This window comes from Salvia hispanica, chromosome 1 (assembly GCF_023119035.1).
Source record: "Salvia hispanica cultivar TCC Black 2014 chromosome 1, UniMelb_Shisp_WGS_1.0, whole genome shotgun sequence".
In the NCBI taxonomy this organism is placed as follows: Eukaryota; Viridiplantae; Streptophyta; class Magnoliopsida; order Lamiales; family Lamiaceae; genus Salvia; species Salvia hispanica.
In genome coordinates, this window is record NC_062965.1 from 14,114,419 (window position 1) to 14,135,708 (window position 21,290).

The 21,290-nt window shown below is 34.4% G+C and overlaps 3 protein-coding genes across 5 annotated transcripts; 2 read left to right on the forward strand and 1 right to left on the reverse strand.

Moving 5' to 3' along the window:
• Positions 1-3,516: 3,516 nt before the first annotated feature.
• LOC125187707 lies at positions 3,517-4,311 on the forward strand. The gene has a single exon (XM_048084339.1). The coding sequence runs from the start codon at positions 3,517-3,519 to the stop codon at positions 4,309-4,311; it is 795 nt and encodes a 264-aa protein (XP_047940296.1).
• Positions 4,312-12,968: 8,657 nt separating this feature from the next.
• Positions 12,969-16,455, forward strand: LOC125200540 (carbonic anhydrase 2-like). Of its 2 annotated transcripts, none has more exons than XM_048098178.1 (10): positions 12,969-13,206; positions 14,577-14,638; positions 14,743-14,892; positions 14,992-15,040; positions 15,124-15,240; positions 15,323-15,376; positions 15,454-15,539; positions 15,658-15,766; positions 15,877-16,035; positions 16,258-16,455. In XM_048098178.1, exons 1-10 carry the CDS (start codon positions 13,024-13,026, stop codon positions 16,297-16,299), a joined length of 1,011 nt encoding a protein of 336 aa, XP_047954135.1. In that variant the 5' UTR covers positions 12,969-13,023; the 3' UTR covers positions 16,300-16,455. The 2 variants fall into 2 exon arrangements, 1 of the variants encoding a protein (XP_047954135.1); XR_007172734.1 differs by having other exon boundaries at positions 12,970-13,206; positions 15,877-16,105.
• LOC125200539 lies at positions 16,099-20,965 on the reverse strand. Of its 2 annotated transcripts, XM_048098176.1 has the most exons (14): positions 20,857-20,965; positions 20,629-20,773; positions 20,127-20,194; positions 19,986-20,039; positions 19,810-19,893; positions 19,630-19,715; positions 19,463-19,546; positions 18,718-18,848; positions 17,963-18,004; positions 17,609-17,685; positions 17,403-17,493; positions 17,238-17,319; positions 16,829-16,901; positions 16,099-16,729 (listed from the first exon to the last, which is right to left on the reverse strand). In XM_048098176.1, exons 1-14 carry the CDS (start codon positions 20,952-20,954, stop codon positions 16,561-16,563), a joined length of 1,284 nt encoding a protein of 427 aa, XP_047954133.1. In that variant the 5' UTR covers positions 20,955-20,965; the 3' UTR covers positions 16,099-16,560. The 2 variants fall into 2 exon arrangements, with proteins under 2 accessions (XP_047954133.1, XP_047954134.1); XM_048098177.1 differs by lacking the exon at positions 17,238-17,319 and having other exon boundaries at positions 16,555-16,729.
• Positions 20,966-21,290: the final 325 nt, after the last annotated feature.

Sequence of the window (21,290 nt, forward strand, 5' to 3'; positions counted from 1 at the left end):
ACACTAAAAAATATTTAATCATTTTGCATGCCGATTGCCGGCTTTGAACATGGAATATGTCCCCTAATTATTTTAATTGTATGACATAATTAATATTTGTGCTCATCTGATTTGATATGCTTCTTTTTATTCATTTCTGGTAGAACTATATTATTCTTATGTAAATAAATTTTATATTGTATTAGTTCCCCTAGCTGCGGCCTTTTGTTTGCATATGCTGACAACTTCATTCATTATGAGCAAATACTTTGTTAATATAATTAAGAGTAGTACATTTTTCTTAGATATTTTACTCAAATATAAATATTATTCTCTCTTTTATATTTATTTTTTCTCCACTTTAACTATTTATTACTTCATTATTTTTTCAAAATGAGTTTTCAAACTGAAACGCCTCTACTACGTAGGAACGGAGGGAATACATTTTTCTTAGATATTTTACTAAAAATATATTTCTAAATATGTAAATATCATTATTTTTATTCTATGCCTCAACGTTCCATGCATGTACCAAATTCAAACTGCAGACATTCAGTGGTGTGGTTTTCAATAGAGACATCTCATTATTTGATGACATGAATCTCATCCCAAAAATAATTTCTATCATTAAATATGCATTGACAATAAAAACCTAAGCAATCGAAATAGGAAATCTCAAAACGCGCATATATAAATATTTTTGAACACGTAGTTGTGGAGAAGTTCTAGAAGTAACCAAGGAGGATAGGCTGGTTGATTGCTGCTGTTATAAACATGTTTAGTCACTACTTAATTTATTGAATTTAATATCCTTCTAGAAAGTGTGCTATTTTTCCAAACTTAATTAAATTCTACGTAAATCTTTGATTACGGCGTAAACTAAAGATTCCACTGGATTTTCTCTTGATTAACTTTTCTTGCAATTTGCCAAACTTTTTTCTTGAAGTCGGCTGGATTTGTAATAGTCAATTGGATTTTAATAGGTGACAAATGACTGTCACTTCGGATATTCAAGGATAAATTTACAAATTACAATGGTGTTAAAAACAATATTATTTAGAATTTCCATTCTAATTCATATACTTCTTCCGTCCAAAAAGAATACGTACTTTAGGTTCGGCACATGTTTAGTGCAAAATTAGAGAGAGGTAGAAAGAAAAGATAATTAAAGTGTTATTAGTGAAGAATGAGTGTCAACTCATTAAAAAAGAAAAAGAATTGCTAAAATTAAAAAGTGCATAATTGCATATTCTTGTAAGATAGACTAAAAAGAAAAGAATGCATATTCTTGTGGGACGGAATGAGTAGTATTTAGAAAGTGCAAGTTAAAGTAATATATCCATCCTTTACAACATTGTCTATTTTATTTTTGGTAATTATTTCACTAATGTTATTTATACTTTCTCTTATATCTTTTTTACATAAAAACTAAAAATAATTAACACATTTATCTGGCATTTATAATTAGATAGGAATATAATGTATATCTATTTTTGGTAATGTATAGATGTATACACTTATACTATTTTCAAAGGTTTAGTATCATAGTTAACCCATCAAAGTTCGCAGTTTTTTTTTCTTCAAAATATAAGGATATGTATCTCACAAATTTAGTCGGATAGCATTTTCACCTCATTTCTTATCTAACAAACAACAACGAAAAAACATCATCTGAGCTTATCTTGATACTATGCCCGCATTCATATCTTACATTTCAAATCTTCTTATATTCCATCGTCTTATCAAACGAGTATAATAACTGTAACCGCTTTCGACTTATAGAAATTCATTCGCATTTTGATGCACATTTAGTTTTTAAATTTAATTTCAATATTTTAAATTAATTATCATTTGTACTTTTAATTTTACAAAATTCTTAAGTGTTATCTTATCAAACTGGCCTTGAAAAGTTTATTATCCAAAGTGCCGTTAATATCTCTAATCACTTGGCCACGTGCACCGCCTTAGGTCGGCTTGACTCTACTTATAACGAGAAATAATAAATTTATAATTTAGGATTCTATCAAATATAAACACGTCGTTAGGAAAGAGAATAAAATCAAGGAAACTTCTCAAATCAGGTCTTCTATTTACACTTGACAAAAACTAACTATACTTATTAATAAAAATTAATAAGCATAGCTACTTAATAAAATGAGTACTAAGTAGTAAATAGCAACTCCGAAAATTTAATAAGAATATACAAATATAGTAACCGTGACCATAAACTCAACCATTTTTGCCGCTAGTTTTTAAGAGCATCAAACTATGTCGATTTCAGTTTCACTTTTTAAAAAATTCGGTATGGAAAGACGAACAATTGTACGTAGCTGTATTGAGTTACAAAATATAATACTTAGATATTAACCCTTATTTTTTTGATTGAACATATTAAATTCCTAGATAATAGGATGCAGCCTTTAGTTTATTGAAATTGAAAAAAATATTATAGGTTCCACTAACTCATTTCACTCACATTTTATTGTAAAATCAATTTATAAAAATGGATCCCACATTTTATAATCCCTCCATTCTAAGTTAGTTGAGTCGTATTTACTTTTTATTTGTTCCAAATTAGTTGAGTCATTTCCTTTTTCTATTAAAACTCTATTCTCTCTCTTACTTTACTCTCTCTTCATCTCTCTTACCTTATTCTCTTTCCACTTTAACCTTTTAACAAATCAATTTATTAAATCTTGTACTCAAAAAGAAATGCATCAATTACTTTGGAACAAAGGGAGTATTTCTTAAAACTCGTACGAAAGAAACTCCTAATAGCGGATAGAAGGAGTAATGAGCATACTCGCTCCGTTCAACTTAGGAGTCCCGGTTTACCACTTTTGGATGTCTCACTTTAGAAATCTTGGTTGGAATATTCCATAAATGGTAATAGGCCCCACATTCCACTATAACTTTTTTCCACTCAAATTTTATTATAAAAGTAATATATAAAAGTAGAACTCACGTTCCAATATCTTTTTTCACCAACTTTCCTTTGTACTCTCTCCGTTCCATAGTAATAGGGGCATTTTTCCATTTCCGTCCGTTCCATAGTAATAGAGTCATTAGTCATTTCTCTTTTTAGTAAAAAATCAACACATTTTTCCACACTTATTTTACTCTCTCTTACTTTTTTCTATCTTTATCTCTCTACCTTTTTCATTTTTCACTTTATTTTCTCTTTACTTAATTCACCTGACACAATTTTTCTTAATCTCCGTGCCGAAAAGTTTTGCCTCCATTACTATAGAACAAAGGGAGTATTTCTTAAAACTCGTACCGAACTCAAATAAAACGTAAAACCCGTGCTGAACTCAAATAAGACGGAGGGATTATTATTTTTTAATATAGGAAGTTTCCACTGGAAAGTCAGCTTTCTTATTGGTAAACTACAAACATGATTTATTAATTTGAGATTCCTTCTGCAACGCCCTACTCCGCCGCATATATAAACATCTGCATAACCAGACTCGTCTCCGCCACCACTCTCCCTCTCCCTCTCCCATTCTCTCTCAAACACACACAGTTATTTCTGCAATGGATAGGCTAAGAAGCATTAGAGAAGATGCTTATACGAGCCCTAGCTTTAACAGCTATTCAACTGACAGATTAGCCGAAATCGCCGTGCAAATCGCCGCCGAGAAGAGCGGAGACGACATCGAAGACGACGACGATTTCGAATTCTCTCTGGTGCGCGAGGATAAGGAGTTCTCCGCTGAGGATTTCGTCTACGACGGCCCGATCTATCCGGTCTTCAACCGCGATCTCCTTCTCCGCGACGGCGGCGGAGGCGAAGACGGAGACGATCAGTGCGAATCGAGTATTAAAGTTCCGCTGAGTCAGCTCCTCCTCGAAGATCGCCGCGGCGGAAACGAAAACAATCCTCCGTCGTGCTCGTCGTCGGAAGCCGACGAGGTGGAGAGCGTCCCCGCCGGCACGTACAGCGTCTGGCGCCCGAATCCGCCCGATCTGCCGTCGCCGATGCGGTGTAGGAAGAGCAGATCCACCGGATCCGCGTCGACGCGGTGGAAGTTTCGAGATCTGATGCGGCGGAGCAAGAGCGACGGCAAGGAGAGTCTGGTATTCCTGACGCCGAAGAACAGAGACGAGAAATTGCCAGCGGAAATTCCGAAGAAATTGAAAGGAAAATGCAGCAATAGCTCTGGATCCGGTGCCGGTGCGGCGGCGCGTTCGGCGCACGAAGCGCTGTATGTGAGGAACAGAGCGGTGAATGAAGTCGATAGGAAGAAATCGTATCTGCCTTACCGGCGAGATCTCGTGGGATTCTTCGTAAACGCCAACGCTCTGGCTAGAGGTTTTCCACACTTCTAGATATTTTTTAACCTTTTTTCATTCAAATTAATTAGCTCGATTATGATAATCGATCACACTTTCATTAGCTGTGATACATTTCTGCGACATGTTCCGGAGATTTTTTTTTTCTTCTCTAATGTTTATTTAATTGTAAATCAACTGTATACTGACTATAAAGATGGTGTTCGGTTTTCTAGATAAAATAATATCAAAATATAATTAAGAATTGGGTGGTGAGATTATTTTAATTATATGGAGTTAACTATGACTAATTATCCTATAATTATTTATATATAATTGAATTGGAAGATTAAATCTCGTGAATCAAAGACGCTACAAATTTAGTCTGGAGAACAATCTTGCAAACGCAAAGCACCTAAATTTCATAATATCTGCTTTAATCAGAATAGCCAAATGGCACCACAGCTCTATGTCAAAAATTTGTTGTTTGAAATGGAATACTATAAATCAAACTTTTAAAGCTGCTCAACTAAATTTTGAGACCATTTAAATTTATGTAGGTGGGGGAGGTGTTTATGACTGTGTTTAAATGCTGACAATCCATATTTAAACCTTAGCATTAATTTAGTTTAGCGCCATCACGAATTTGGTGAAATAGTGCCCACTAGGGGTGAGAATACGGATATCGGGTATTGGGTTTACTCGTATCCGACATAATACCTGTCGGGTATTGGGTATCCAATATCAACTTTTGTGGGATTGGGTATGGGATTGGATATTGAAATTTAAGATAATTTGGGTATTGGGTAACCCGAATGCATATTGGGAATTACCCGAATACCCATTTATTATTTTAAGTATTTTTATAAGTTAGGTTTAGTCAGTTCGGGCTTCAAGTGCCGGACTAATTTATTTACTAATTATAACTTTCTCTAAACTTATAGTATAAATAAGTCAATCTCTCTTACTCTAGGTCACTGCCTCTATATTTTAATTAAATGCATAACTTTTACTGTTTTACTTACATTACCAATCCTCATAAATATAATCGTGTACACTAAAATAAAAGTAACCCATTTTTTATACTTTTATACTACACAATAAATGAACAATAAAGATATTAGTCTATTTAAATATTTTCTATAGTAATATAAATATAATTATAATTTGAATTTTTTTATTAGTTATTAACACATGTAAAGAGTCGGGTATTTGGGTACCCGATTCGTCGGGTTTGGATACCCGGGGCGGGTAATTGATTATCCGAAAATATATTGGGTCGAATATCGGGTGGACATTTTAGATGATTTTCAGGTTTGGATACCCGGTTTTTCCGGATCGGATATCCACAAATACCCGTATTCCCACTCTTAGTGCTCACTAATGTAGAATAGTCGTGGTAATTACTCCCACCGTACCCGAATACTTGACACAGTTTGACCCAGCACGAGAATTAAGAAAGTGGTTGACTTTGTATTAAATGAAGGTGTGTAGTGGAGTTTGGGTCCTACACTATTTATAAATGTAAGGGATGGAGAATGAGAATGGTGAGTATAATGGCATAAATGTGTAAATTCAATGAACAAGGAGGGGCATATTTAGTGTCCATATTTAGTAAGTCAAATTGTGTCAAGTATTCGGGGACGGACCGAAATGGCAAATTGTGTCAAGTATTCGGGGACGGAGGGAGTAAATCATAAGACATAATTCTAAGTTTGGATGATTCAATTCATACTCTTCACAATTTGAAACACAGATTACAAATTTTCGACTTTTTTAGTTATCCTGCAATAATTTTTTTCCTGCAAAATCGAAACGTGATGTAGAAATATATTAATTTAACAGTTTTTATTTATTTTAAGCTAGGTATATCGTCTCTATCAGACATTAACATTTCAAGTTTTTTCATAATTATTTATACTGGACTGTTGATTAATGTTTTCAGTTATATACTCACGTAACGGAAATATTAAAGGAAAAGCGGGATGTTTTATTCACTCAAATTATTCTGACTTATAAACTAAAGAAGCCGCGAAATTGATAGTTGTGATTTTTTGGTGAAGAGCATCATTACAAAATTACTACACCTTCCATTTATAATAAAAGTATATTTCTTCATTTTATTTTCTTCATAAAAATTTAAACTATTATCATAAGATGTGGACAATGATACTTCACCGTGTTTGGTAAAAAATTAACGTTAGAGGTCACTTAATTTTAGTTCTTTTTTATTCAAGTTTTAGATCGGCGAAAGTATAAGTGTCACATTTTTTGGTACCTACGGATATCCGATCCGAAATTTTCGGGTACCAATCCCGAAATTCTCGAAATTTAATACCTGATACCCGACCCGAATTTGATTTCGGATACCCGACTCGGGTATCCAGTCCCGAAAATCGAGTATCCAGTCCCGATTGTGATTTTAATTTTTAATTTTTAATTTTTGATTTTTGATTTTTTTTAAAATTAACTACAATTTTTAGAGTTTATTTAATATACTATTTAGTTCGAATTTAATACAAAGTTGAAGTAGTAATTCAAGGGAAAATAACTTCAAACTTTTAGAAATACAAATTTTTTGTATTAGTTCGAATTTAAGAGAAAATTACTAAAGAATTTTAGAAATACAAATTCTTGTAATAGATGGAATTTTAGAAAAAATAACTCTAAACTTTAAGAAATACAAAATTCATAAGTTATAACATATTAACATTTTTCATCCATCCACAATAAGAAATTAAATTACATATTATCATCTTCATCCATCCACATTTAATTAAAAAATTAAATTACAATTTTCATATTTCATCCCTCCAAAATAAGAAATTAAATTAAGTAATTAAAATAAATTACATCTTTCATTCATCCACAATAAGAAATTAAATTACATATTAACATCTTTCATCCATCCACTTATAATTAAGAAATTAAATTATATTTAATTATAATAAAAAATAAAATTTATTAATTTTAAAAATAAATCGGATAATTCGGGTATACCCGATCGGGTATCGGGTAATCCGATATCCGATTATCCAAAATTCCCACTACCCGATTCGATCCGATACCCCAAAAATCGGGTTTCGGGTATAGATATTGGGCATCCAATACCCGATATCCATTTTGACAGGCCTACTGATGGACATCGATAAATATTTTTAATTTAACAATAAACATGAATGATACCGTAACCAATTCAATTATTGGACTGAAAAATTTGTCAAAATATATGAAGTTTTGTTAAATTTTGAAATTAATTAGGATCCGTTTGGTACATAAAATTATGACTTAATTGGACTTAAAAATCTACGGATTTAAATTTGAAAGAATTGATTAATTCAATTTCAAAACTTTTGTTCGGTGAAATGATTTAATTAATATGAAGTGTGTGTATGTGCAATGTGTGTGCAGTGCGTGTGTACATGTGCGCAGTGTGAATATATATGTGCAATGTGTGTGTGTGTGTGCAGTATGTGCAATGTGTGTGTGCAGTATGTAAAATGTGTGCACTGCGTGTGCAATATGTGTACGGTGCATGCACGTGTGTGCAATGTTTGTGTATGTGCAGTATGTGCAAAATGTGTGTATGCATGTGTTGTGCGTGTGCAATATGTGTGCAGTGCATGTACATTTGTGCAATGTTTGTGTATGTGCAGTATGTGCAAAGTGTGTGTATGCATGTGTTGTGCGTGTGCAATATGTGTGCAGTGCATCTATGTTTGTGCAATGTTTGTGTATGTGCAGTATGTGCGAAGTGTGTGTATTCATGTGTTGTGTGTGTGCAATATGTGTGCAGTGCATCTACGTTTGTGCAATGTTTGTGTATGTGCAGTATGTGCAAAGTGTGTGTATGCATGTGTTGTGCGTGTGCAATATGTGTGCTGTGCATGTACGTGTGTGCAATGTTTGTGTATGTGCAGTATGTGCAAAGTGTGTGTATGCATGTGTTGTGCGTGTGCAATATGTGTGCAGTGCATGTACGTGTGTGCAATGTTTGTGTATGTGCAGTATGTGCAAAGTGTGTGTATGCATGTGTTGTGTGTGTGCAATATGTGTGCAATGCGTGTGTGTATGTATGCGCGTTAGTGGCGGATTTAAGTGAGAACAAAGAAGTATGAGTGTAACCCCAAAACAAAACACTAGTATTGGTGCAGTGGTAAACATATCACCATGCCATCTGGTAGGCTGGGGTTTGAATCCCATGGACGACAGTTTCATTTCTTATCTTGTTCAATGTTTTGAATGCATTTTATTTTGTTTATCTTTTTGTTGTTGTACATTCAAAAACTTCCAATACAATTAATTTACTATTTAAGTTTCTCTTATAAATATTGTTTGATTTTCTTATCATGCATTTGTTTTATCTTTATTATTTCTGGATCCTTTGCCATAATTTACTTATTTTAATGCATTTTTAAATGTTTTACTCTTTCTAATGTATTTAATTTTTTTTTCTATTTTGAAAAACAACTAAATTTTTCTTAATTAGATAATTGAATTTATTTATTTCTTCATGAAAATAATATATGTTGCTAAAATTCAATTAAATCATTCATATAATACTATAAATATTCTCATTTTTTATATAATGAAGTTTATTATCGAAAAAAAGATATCAAATGATTAAAGCATCGGCCGAATTTTGAAACTCTAAATCGTTATAACTATTTATGGCACCCCCAGATCGGAAATTCTGGATCCACCACTGGTGCTAGTATTGTTCGCCAGATACCACAATCGATAAATTATACTTCATCCGTCCCATAAAAATATAGGCATATGATATGGCACGAGAATTAAGACTAAATTAGTAAAGTAAGAAAGATAAGAGGAAGGGTAGTTAAAGTAATGTTAGCGTATAGTGAGACCCACATTATTATTAGTGTTTAATTGACGGTATAAGTTGTAAATAACTTGATGTATAAAGATAATAAATTGGGATACCTTTTTATAAATAGAAATGCTCATATTTTTATGAGACATGCGGAAATGAAAAATGCACTTATTTTTATAGGACGAAGGGAGTGTAGCATTGGATTATGCAGTAATTAGACAATTATCTTGCCCACAAGTTTCTGCAGTGTTTCATCACAATCACAACAACCTTTTTATAGCCAATGAACGAATATATTTGACTCTATTTTTGATAATCAAGTCTAACTCTAGTTTTGATAAAACTATATTTTGGCTTTAAAACAGTAAATTTTTACAATATACTTCAAATATAATAACTAAACTCTTTTAAGAATTTATGATGTTTAACTCCAAAACATAACTCAATAGTAATTCTAAAAAATAGTCAAAAGACTCTCTCTTTATATAATCTGTATATATATATATAGAAATATTTTCCAATATAGAAAGGAGAAGAACTACATCTGGTGGGAGATTCCAATCATGATTTTTAGAGAGCATTTTAGTAGTCAAACAAGTACATATGTTGAGCTTTAGTGCATAATATCCAAGTGTATATCAAGCTTAGGATCTGAAATGGGTGCTTGAAAGTGGCTGGTAGTACTGAATATATATCAATAATGTGAAACCGGAAAAGAAGGTATGATGAATTCAAAAATCACACGTAAAGATTGCAAATTCTTGAAACAGAGTCACTCAAGCATCCTCTGTTTATTTAAACATTACATATATTTCTCAAACACTGAGCTTGTGATTTGAAGAATTAATCAGTTTACTACTATACTTGCTTGATGCTTGCTGTTATAGGTTTATAATTCTCCACCATATGATCGACTAGTAATTTTTGGTAATATAAAGCTCGAATCCCAGACTTTTGCAATTCTCTCTTTTCTGTTTACGAATGCGGCACTGCAAAACTGATACTCCAATATCTTTTCATATTCCCCATATCCTTATGATTTAGTTGGCATATCTTTTATGAATGAAATAACAAGTTTAATTTCGCCTATTTCCAAACGTAGTCATGTCCAATAACAAAGGTCAGCTGTACCAATCCCACGCACAGTGCAATCACCAAAATTCAAGTTGGTACCCGATGCCAACGTGCTGGGACGGAGTCCGTACCCGCTGGGAGTGCTATCGAGTGCAGGAAGAAGAATACAACGACCCCCACCACAGCCACCGCGCTCACCTACCTGTAACTCCGGATATCGCGTGCAACAAGGATACCAGGCATATGCAACTCATCATGACCAAAGATGCTAGATGCGCAGATTGAGTATTCATATGCGGAAGAGGAGCAGAAGACATAGTTCGTAAAGTTGCTGATTTAGATATAGGAGATTCATCAAGTGCAACTAGAGTTGGCCAACCAGATGAGGAAATCTATCAGCCGTGCAGCCCCAATATCGAGCGGAAGGAACATGATTTTTATGACTAGGAGATATGCAAAGGAGTTCATGAAGCGTTTGCTAGGAACAAGTTCTTATGTGTGATTTGCATTTACTTATCTTTTAAGATATGATTTATTTTACTTTCCTTTGCATCCCCACATATTATGTTCATATTAATCAATGAATGAAATAATGAGTTTTCGCCTATATATTTCCTTCCTTTTATTTTTCCGTTCGCAAACCCCAATGTCACGGTTGATCAACGGGACTTCCTTCGCTGCATTCCTTTCTTTTATTTTTCCTCTTGTGGTTTATGTCTCTCTACTAATAATCAATTTGCACAGTTTTGTATCTTTTAGATGTTGAGACTATTATGATCTGTTTCACGGATAATGTTATCATTTTTTACGAGTATTTTCGTTTTTTGGGGCAAACTTAAAGATATACTCTAACTCCTATATTTTCTTAGAAAAATTTTGACTAGGTCAACTTGCTCGAATTCTAAATAAACATTTTCGTGACATTTGGAATCAAAGATTGAAGTCCACATTCTAAACTTCTCGTTACCAAACGGACCAATGAAATCCAAATTAGGAATTCAAGTGTTTAATAAATTGTAATTGACCTTACTTATCTCCTAACTATTGCTAAGTATAAATTACTCCCTTCGTCCTACTTTTCCATTTCGGTCCGTCTCACATAATTTGTCCCATTTCACTTTTACCATTTTTTGGTAGTGGACCTCATATTCCACTAACTCATTCCTACTCACATTTTATTATAAAACTAATACCTTAAAAGTATGATCCACATTGTACTAACTTTTTCAACCCACTTTTCATTACAATTCTTAAAACCCGTGTCCGGTCAAAGTGACCCGAATTATCCGGGACGGAGGGAGTAATTATTAAATTACTAACCCTCACATAAATAATTACACTTTACAGGTAATAAATATGTTTAAATAATAGTAATAATATGGAGAGTACAATAAGAATGTGGAAAGGATGTTGTAAGAATGTTGACATATAGATTGAACCACTCCAAAACCTTGAAATACAAATTAAGCAACATATATGCTATTAAATCCCACCTTCAACTTCGCAGCATTAAACTCCTTTTTTTCTTCTTCTCCTTCTTCTTCATATATTTTCTCTTGTGACTTATATGAGATGAAATATTGTTATGCACACTGGTTTGTAGTTTATCCCCAAACCCCATTTGGTAATTATTCTAGTCATGAAGAATGTGTTCAAAATTTTATACACCGGGTAACTATTCTATCTCTTGATTCAATCTCGATTTCATTTCATTTATTTTATTTCATTGAAGATTTGAAGCAATAATGTTTTAAACTAGTGTTCTATTATAATGTAAGTACTTAATAGATTTACATAATTTGCGTTCATAAATGCTCCAGATGCGGCCTTATGTCGTCCAAATTTATAAATTCAAATACCACATATTCTACAAATTAAATTACATCTTATGAATCACATTATATAAATTCAACAATAAATATAAATATAAAATCTAGTGGAATCGAAACGAATAAGATTTCAAAAGATAAAGTGGAGATGTGGAGCAAGACTACAACCACGTTTTAGAGATAGGGTCTTATCCCTTCATCACCATTTCACCACATCATTCACTCACTCTTTCTTTGTATTTTTTTCTTCAACTTTCTTATAGTATAATTATTTTCCCACATTAATTTCCAAGATTTTCCACACTTTTGTAAAAAATAATAGCACCACATATCTCTTAATACGTGTCGCCTCAAGGTTGGTTTTGTAGAAAATATTGCACTAAGATATTATTTCCTTGTCAAATCATATACGAATTAATGATTATTTGCAAACTCCAAACTCCAAACCTCGTACATTAATATTTGAATATTATTTCCGAGATGTACGAAAATGCAATTTATTAATATGCATGTATTAATTATGTGACTGTATTATATCAATAGTGTAATTAATTAATATTGGGAAGAAGGGTTCTTATATTGTACGCCATGCATGATAAATTACTAGTAAATTACCACAAGCAAATAAATATTTTTATAATCGACAACATGTTAATATATTTAAGCAAAAATTGAAAAGACAGATATATATATTACAAATGGACATTATATTAGAATACCTCGCAAATTAGTAGTTCAAAAAAAAAAACAAAAAAACAAAAAATACCGTTAGTGTATCCAAAGCATTTAATTATTTTAAAATTTCTCCACTATTCTATCTCTCTTGATTTGTGAATGCAAGATGAAATTTGAGGTCAAAAATTGAAATGCAACATCCAATCCTAATCTCCGAGTAATAGAAGCTGTGGTTCACTCACATTTCCCTTTCATTATCCATTGAATTTACTATTTACATGCATGCATTCTCTCTTCAAAACACTTTCTCAATATATACACAAATTAAGGCGTTCAAATTTTGTCCCCCATTGAGCAATGTCGACCGTTAACGGCTGCCTCGCCTCTCAAATCTTCACCGCCGCCACCTCCGGCCGATCAAGAGTTTCCCTCCGCCCCGCGGCCACCGCTCGCCTCAACAACTCCGGCTCCACTCCTCCCAGCCTCATCCGCAATGAGCCCGTCTTCGCGGCTCCCGCTCCCATCATCCACCCACTCTTGGTACTCTTTTTTTAGAATGCTGCTTTTTTTCTTCTCACCAACTGAATTACGTTTTGATATTCAAGTCTTCTTTCACCAACTGAGTTACGCTTTGACATTTGAGTTCTTTTTCACATGTACATTTCAAATTTCACTAGTACTACTATACTTCACTTTTACATTAACATACAAATATTAATGATATATATGTGTGACACAAAAAGGCAATAATTGAGTTGAAATCTGGAAGTCCAAGATCAAGAATTAAGCCACATGACAAGTTAGGTGACGGGTGCACATGAATGTTACATTTAGATTTAGTACATGCACTAAATTTAATACATATATATAGTTGGTTATATGGACTGAAAAATTTGCTATATATAGTAAATATATAACAACCTTAGGACATGTATTGTCGCATTATAACTCAGCTGCATGAATTATTGAATTTCTCTACTTACCAAATTACACTAGATTTTTTTAATGTTAGTTTGAAAATCTTCTAGTAATAAGTTATCCTCACTTTTTTACATTGGCGAGAAAAAAAAAATCCAAAACCCGATTTGAACTAAATTAAAATTAAAATTTCTGTTTAGATTTTTTTAATTTTCGATTCAAATCAGATTGGATATTTTAAAATTTGAATTAATCAGAGATTTAAAATATACTTTGTATATAGTTATCTATATATAGAGAAATACACTATTCCTTACAATAATAAACCTAACAAATACTATAAAACATTTGTGTTGGACAATTCTAATGTTACTTGCTACTCCCTCGTCTCAGCCTAAGTGAAACGTTTTCCTTTTTGATACATCCCAATCTAAGTGAGACATTTCTTCTTTTAATTGGCAATAGTTAACTCACTACTCTTTCCTACTTTATCTTCTTATCTCTTTTACTTTTTCATCTCTCCTACTTTTTTATTTATTTTCTTTCTTACTTTATTCTCATTTTTACTTAATTCCATCTTTTTCTTTCTTACTTTAATTTCTCTCTTATTTTACTATTAATAATCTAATCAACTAAACACCACTAGCTAAATTTCTGTGTCAAAATAGAAACGTCACAATTAGGCCGGGACAGAGGGGAGTATTAGATTTTCGGATTTTGGTATTGGATTTTCAAAATGTCGAATTTTTTTGTATCGGGTTTTCATATTTTTATGCCATTTTGGATTTTTCAGATCAGATCGGATTTCATATATAGTTTTGAATTTTTTTATTTTTGGACAACCGGATCGGATTCATTTTTCATAAAATTTCACATTTTTGGACCGGATTGAATTAGGCAAAAATCTGAAATGCCACCCCTACTTTTCTTCTATAAAATTCTACTCACAATTTCATATATATAAGTGTTCTAATACGATTGAAAATTTGCAGAAAGAAGACATGGGAAAGGACTCCTACGAAGAAGCCATGGCTGCACTAGAGAAGCTTCTAGCGTTGGCTCTCTCTCTCTCTCTCTCACACACTCATTGATAGCTGCTGGTTTTAATTAGCAAAAATTGTATTTTAATCACCAAAATTGTGTCACGTGTACATGTAGTGAGAATGGAGTGATAGAACCGGTGGCAGCGGCCAAAGTCAATGAAATCACGGCGCAGCTTGCAACAGCAGACACTGGCGCTTCCATTTCATCGGAGAACGTTGAGAGGCTGAAAACTGGCTTCATCACCTTCAAAAGAGAGAAATACGAGTAAGCCAACGCATCCATCAACCTTTTTTTTTTTTTCTTAAAAACACTAGTAAAAAAATATTACTTATAACGTCATATTGATCCAAAAATTTAAATCAGGAAAAATCCAGCTCTTTATGGTGAACTCGCCAAAGGCCAGAGCCCTACGGTACATAAATTTTTTTTTTAAAATTTCCTTTGGTAAAATTTAATCTAGAAATTAATTTTTTTTGGACATGCATGTATGTGTAGTACATGGTTTTCGCATGTTCAGACTCACGTGTGTGCCCCTCGCACGTGCTGGACCTTCAGCCAGGCGAAGCTTTCGTCGTCCGCAACGTCGCTAACCTAGTGCCACCATTCGACAAGGTGGATTTTCTTTCTTTGAAAAGTAATTAGTATTGGACGTTCAATATATGGGTCATTTTATTATTAATTTTTTTTATTTCAGACAAAATACTCAGGAGTGGGAGCTGCTGTTGAGTATGCTGTTCTCCATCTGAAGGTGAAGTAATTAATAAATTTTTCTTAAAGAAAATATTGGTGAATTATCAGTGATTACATAGTAATTTGTTGTTGCAGGTGAAGGAGATTGTTGTGATTGGGCACAGTGCATGTGGAGGTATCAAGGGAGTCATGTCATTCCCATATGATGGCTCCTCATCCACGTAAGCACGCTTTCATATTTACTCGTGTCGTTTCAAAACTGCCTATTTACCAAGTCAAATAGTAGAAAGAGAAAGATAGAGAGATGATTTCATTTTCATGTGTTGGTTATGATTTCAGTGACTTCATTGAGGACTGGGTGAAGATTGCATTACCTGCCAAGAACAAGACGTTGGCCGAGTGCTCAAAAGACACGCCATTCGGCGAGCAATGCACCACTTGTGAAAAGGTATAACTTGCGGATCTGGCCTTAACCCGTCCACAAGTTTTATAATTGTAGTAAATTTTATTCGAGCTCATATGCACGGACACTGATTCTTGATCTTGAAACCGGAACAGGAAGCTGTGAACGTGTCGCTAGGAAACCTGCTGTCATACCCGTTTGTGAGGGAAGGGTTGGTGAAGAAGACGCTAGCGTTGAAGGGCGGATACTATGACTTTGTGAATGGGAGTTTCGAGCTGTGGGGGCTTGACTTCAGCCTATCGCCATCTCTCTCTGTATGAACTTGAGTCGCACTTCTTCCCTATTTCTCTCTCAGCAATCTTGCCTTTGTATTTTTATTTCTCAGTAAGTAAAAGAAAAAGCATAAAGAGGGAGGGAGACTCCTTTTTTGTTGTATGATAATGTTAATATAACTGTTTTTTTGTTTGTGAAATAAGAGTTGAGATTTGGGGTTATGTATTTATTGTGGGCATTTGTTTTGGTTCATTTTTGGATAGGTAAAAGATGTGGCCACAATTCTGCACTGGAAGCTCTATTAGGAAAATTGGGTATGAGGCAGCCCAATCTGCAGAGTGATGGGGTTTATCTGTATCTATCATCTGGGATTAATACAAATAAAATATTTTTTTTTGTAAAGAAAATGAGTGCTACAATACTTTCAGAAACCTAATTGATTGCTACAATATTTTGAGACAGATAATTCTATGATGGAGTATCAATTACAATAGGTGGTAAACATGTTAACTTGCCAAAATCTTAACTACATTTTGAACAATTCAAAGAGAGAGAGAGAGAGAGGCTCACAACATTTTGTTTAAGGGTCTCAATTCCTTGGGCACCCCACTGAAATTGCCAGAAGTAACATCTGATTCAAACAATGGTCTCTCTCCAATTATCCACTGAATGCCTTCAGCAAGATGCTCCTTGCTTGGCGTCAGCATCACATAATTGGGATCAGCCCTCTGATAACTGCGTGTCGAGTTGTGAAATGAAATTAAATGAGAACTAACTCAACATATGAGGTGCTAATAGAGAATGCAGAGAGGGAGTAACAGGGGATGAACTTACATTCCTTCCCGAATATTTTCGACTTGGATACCGAGACCATATGCTGTCTCCCTTTTTGCACGGTCTCTGATAGCTGTATGCAAATGTTTGTTATGGTCAAAGACATGGAGACTATTACATGTATTATGTAGATGTCACAGCATGCGATGATTCAAAGAGACTACAGATAAGGAAGAAGCATATCGGTATATGCTTATGGCCGTTTATAGGTATCATCACCTTCAGCTAACAGACTACAATCTTGATTTCACCTCAGTATGGGGCAGAAGGTGAAACGATGTCTAATACTAACATGTTTGTGTGTGCATGTAGTACAATCGCGATAGATAGGAGGGAATATTATAGAATCATTTCCAGAGCAGGAAATATCCAAAATTACAAATATCCATGAAGGAAATTAGAGCAGTACCTGAGATGCTTAATGTGAAAGAAGGTTTCCACCATGACTTAAAAGCCAAGGCTATTGAGGAGCTCAAAGGTCCCAACTTACCCTTAGAAAACCAAGTAATGGTTTCTTAAATGTAGTGTTATTTAACAAAACGAATACAACACAGCACACACATCTAAGTGTTACCTTTAATAAAAAGTTCTTATTAGCTTGCCACGATGCACCAATTTGGAAACTAGAATCGTGAATATTGTTTGCATGTTGGGCATCATCGACCCTTCAAAGAAAGTATTGGAAGAACTCTATTTACCCGCATGTTTCAGTATAACATGGAATATGAACGAGGCCTGAAGCCATGTTAAAATTGTACACAGCTAATAGGTGGAAAATACCTTGTCTGCAACTCAAAACCAAAGTCAATGTAGTTTGTGATTCCAACTACTTCTTCTGGCTCAAACGGATTTTTAACCTGCATGAAATCATTTTTTTATTACAAACCCCAATTCAAATGTTATGCATCAAGAAAATAGACTAACATAGATATTGCACAGCAAAGCCATCTCATAGTAGAGTCAAAATAATGATTGAAACCAGTAATGAAAACATGTGAGTACAAACACCCACACAGTAGACTATGAAGTGAATACAAACACACACAATGACACAATAGCTTATGAAGAGAGCAAGGATAGACTGTGTGTGTGTGTGTGTGTGTGAGAGAGAGAGAGAGAGAGAGAGAGAGAGACCCGTCTTTGGACTACCACATGCTGGTAGAAAGAAGCAATGAACTGCAAATCATAACAAAGACAAAGTTGTGAGTTGGAAGCAAATAAAGAATACAACAAGACATGACAAGGAATGACAAGGCATGGGAATGGGAGATTTCCTAATACAGGTGTCTAATATGGTCAAATTGTAGGTATTATTAACATGCACGAGCAGTAAATTTATACTGCGAAATCATGCATCATATTCATGATAATGCAAGTGCAAGATATTCCCCTGAGGATGTACAAGCAACAGTTTGAATATCTTCACGACCATTCGGTATCTTTGCCATGCTACAAGAAAAGATAAATGCCTACTAGTAAATGAGATGGTTGTAGGCAATTGAAAACTAATTTAGCATCAGCCTCACATCTGACTTCTCAAATTTGTTTACTAACAGAATTGACAACTTATGACTGAAAGTGATAAGCTGCCAATGTTATATGGTCATAGCAATTGATAAAGCCTTGTTAAAATTTACTCCTATTAATCAAGACATACTACCTAATATTAGTCAACGCTTCTGTTTTGAGCTCTCATCTAAGAAATTATATTGATGTGACATGTTAGAACCACATAAACCCTTCCTCAGTGAATTATTAATAGTAGTCAATCATTATCTAATGGCATCCCAATGTAAATGTTAAATAAATTGACTAGAAGAGAGAGTCTGATTGCCAAGGTAAAAATGACTGAACAATTAAGCAGGAACTCTAAAACTTCAAAAGCAAACCTGGGAGTTTTTAGCAAGTTCAAGTCCAAAGTTAAATGACGGGCTCAATGGGCTCTCTGATCCAAGTCCATAACCAATTGCACAGCTCCAATTTGCTAAGTTTTTGTATCTAGCTCCATCTTTGCTTTCAACTACAGCACATCAAGAAATATATAAGTAATAGAATCACCATTATAAATTTTTAGAGATAGCAATGTTTAACAGTTTAATTTCAGTAATATTCATTTCTTTTCAATTAAGATGGCTTGGAAAATATTTATTCATCCAAACTACACTTCACCACATATACAATATGAATGACGGCTATTGAATTCAAAATGGCATTCAAAACAGTGTAAATAGCCATCCCACTGTGTTTCCAAATATCCACAACGAGCATGATTAAGTATCCCGAAAGAAATATGTGCTCGTCTAAGGAACATGGCTAGACAATAATTCAAATCATCTTTAATATACCTTCAAAGAAGCAACTTATTTTCACAGGAAAGTTGACCTATTTCAACCATTCATTGCCAGTTTTCCAGCAATAAAGAGAACGTCTTCAGCTCTAAATAATAGATGTGTTATTATGTTATTAATAACTCAGAGGCATGAGGAATGTAAGGAAAATAATCTGTTGCATCAGAACAATATGAATTGAAACAAATGGCTGCAGTAGTTCATAAATTTAATAATTTGAAACTATTATTCTTGTGGAAGTTCTAGGAGAGAAAGGAAACAGGTATTAGTTCGACAAATAACATACATGTTGGTTCGTATTGCACTCCAGCAGTTAACCTTCCCATCTTGCTTACTAACCATGCATTTTTTGGGAGTTCATCAGCCGATGCTGCAGTAAGAAACAACTTAGTTCGGAGACTTCGTGTTGTTTGCATGTGTTATCAGCCATATATAATTTGTTAAGTACTTTACCAGTAAATGGGACAAATGTAGCTCCAACTGACAGATTAGAAGAGCCATATCTCAAACCCATGTAGCCATAATCTTCAGAAGATTTTCTGATTGCTCAATTACGTCACAAACATTATACAAATAGACAAGCATATTCCAACTTCTCAACATCACTCTTTTAATTGAAAATCCAAAAGTAACCTTTGTTTTGAAAGAATAGGGAAGATGCCAAATGCTCCAAACCCAGACTTGGGATAGTATGCACAGGATCTCATCAGTAGAGTTCTGCATATACAACAAATAGAGAATATAAAGATCGATTGTTTCCAATACAGAAGTAGATAAAAAAAAGGTTTCATGCAAGACTCGGTTCTTACGGTTCTGAGTTTGAAACGGAGAGATCGACAAATGTGTGAGGATCAAGAACATCACTAGAAAGAAACAATGGACCTTTTCAGTACATCATCAAGAAGGAACTGAAATTATGGTTAAATCGCGTGTCTAAGTAGATCCAAAACCTTTGCCAGCGAAACTGTGCGTTTCCTGCAAATTTCTCTTCTGGCTTGTGATTGAGTGGACCATCAACCTGAACATGCTAAGGAACACTAATGCATAACAACCTTTATTTCAAGTAGCTCAGTAACTGCAAAGTTATCCACTAAACTCCAAACCTAAAGTAACTGCTTGTTGCCATTTTTAGTCTTGCAAAATTTGATAAGCTACAAGAAAAGAAATCTAAGCAGCCACTACTATTAAAAAAAATCAATGTTCATTGATAAGGAAACAACTAACTATGCTAACATTTCACCAAATAACACTAAATATCAATGAGCTCGAATAAGGGTAGAACTAACACACATCTTGGTCGCATACCGGAATTATCATGGATCAAAATTTCACTACTTCCACTATTCCTATATTGATTCTCCCACTGAAATCTGTAAACTAGAATTAACAAAATAGCAAAGGAAAACTTAAATCGCGTAATCAGACACAATGCGAGCAATAAATCACGGATACAGTGGCAATCAAATCGACATGCGGATCATCGATCGGCTTGAGCATAATTCTCGTGCTGAAACGCCTCGCTTCTTCGAAATAGTCCTCGAATAGGCATTTCAGAGCCAGCTTTCCAAACAGCATGTTGTAGGACGAATCCAGCATTCTGCATTGCCATGGAATAACACTATTCAGACTCCATTATTATCACAGAGGGAAACACAACCATGAGCATGAAAAATCAGTGACCTCGTACGGGCGGCGAGAGGGGGGAAATCGAAGAGCGGCGGGACCAGCACCATCGGCGGTGGAGGCGGAGGCCGGGGGGACTTAAACGTGTTCCCCATCTCCGGCGAGCTGCAACTTTCTTCGGCGGAATTGAATTTGAGAGAGTTTGATTGTTGGAGGAGAGAGAAATGGAGGGAAATGGTACCGTGATAATCTCTACCGTCCGTAACTAACTCTGTCAACTCCAGGACACGTGGCAGCGGATTAAGAGCATTTCCGTTACTGGTGGACCCCATTCTTCTGTCTATTCTGTTCTGTGTGTACGGTTTGTGCAGTCACTGAAACGGGCCTTCATGGGCCGTTTAGTGCTGGACTGCTGGTTTCGAATATGAGTTTGGGCTGGACCTTCGAAATTTCATAGTATCATCCTATATTTGTAATTTGGGGGGTGTTGG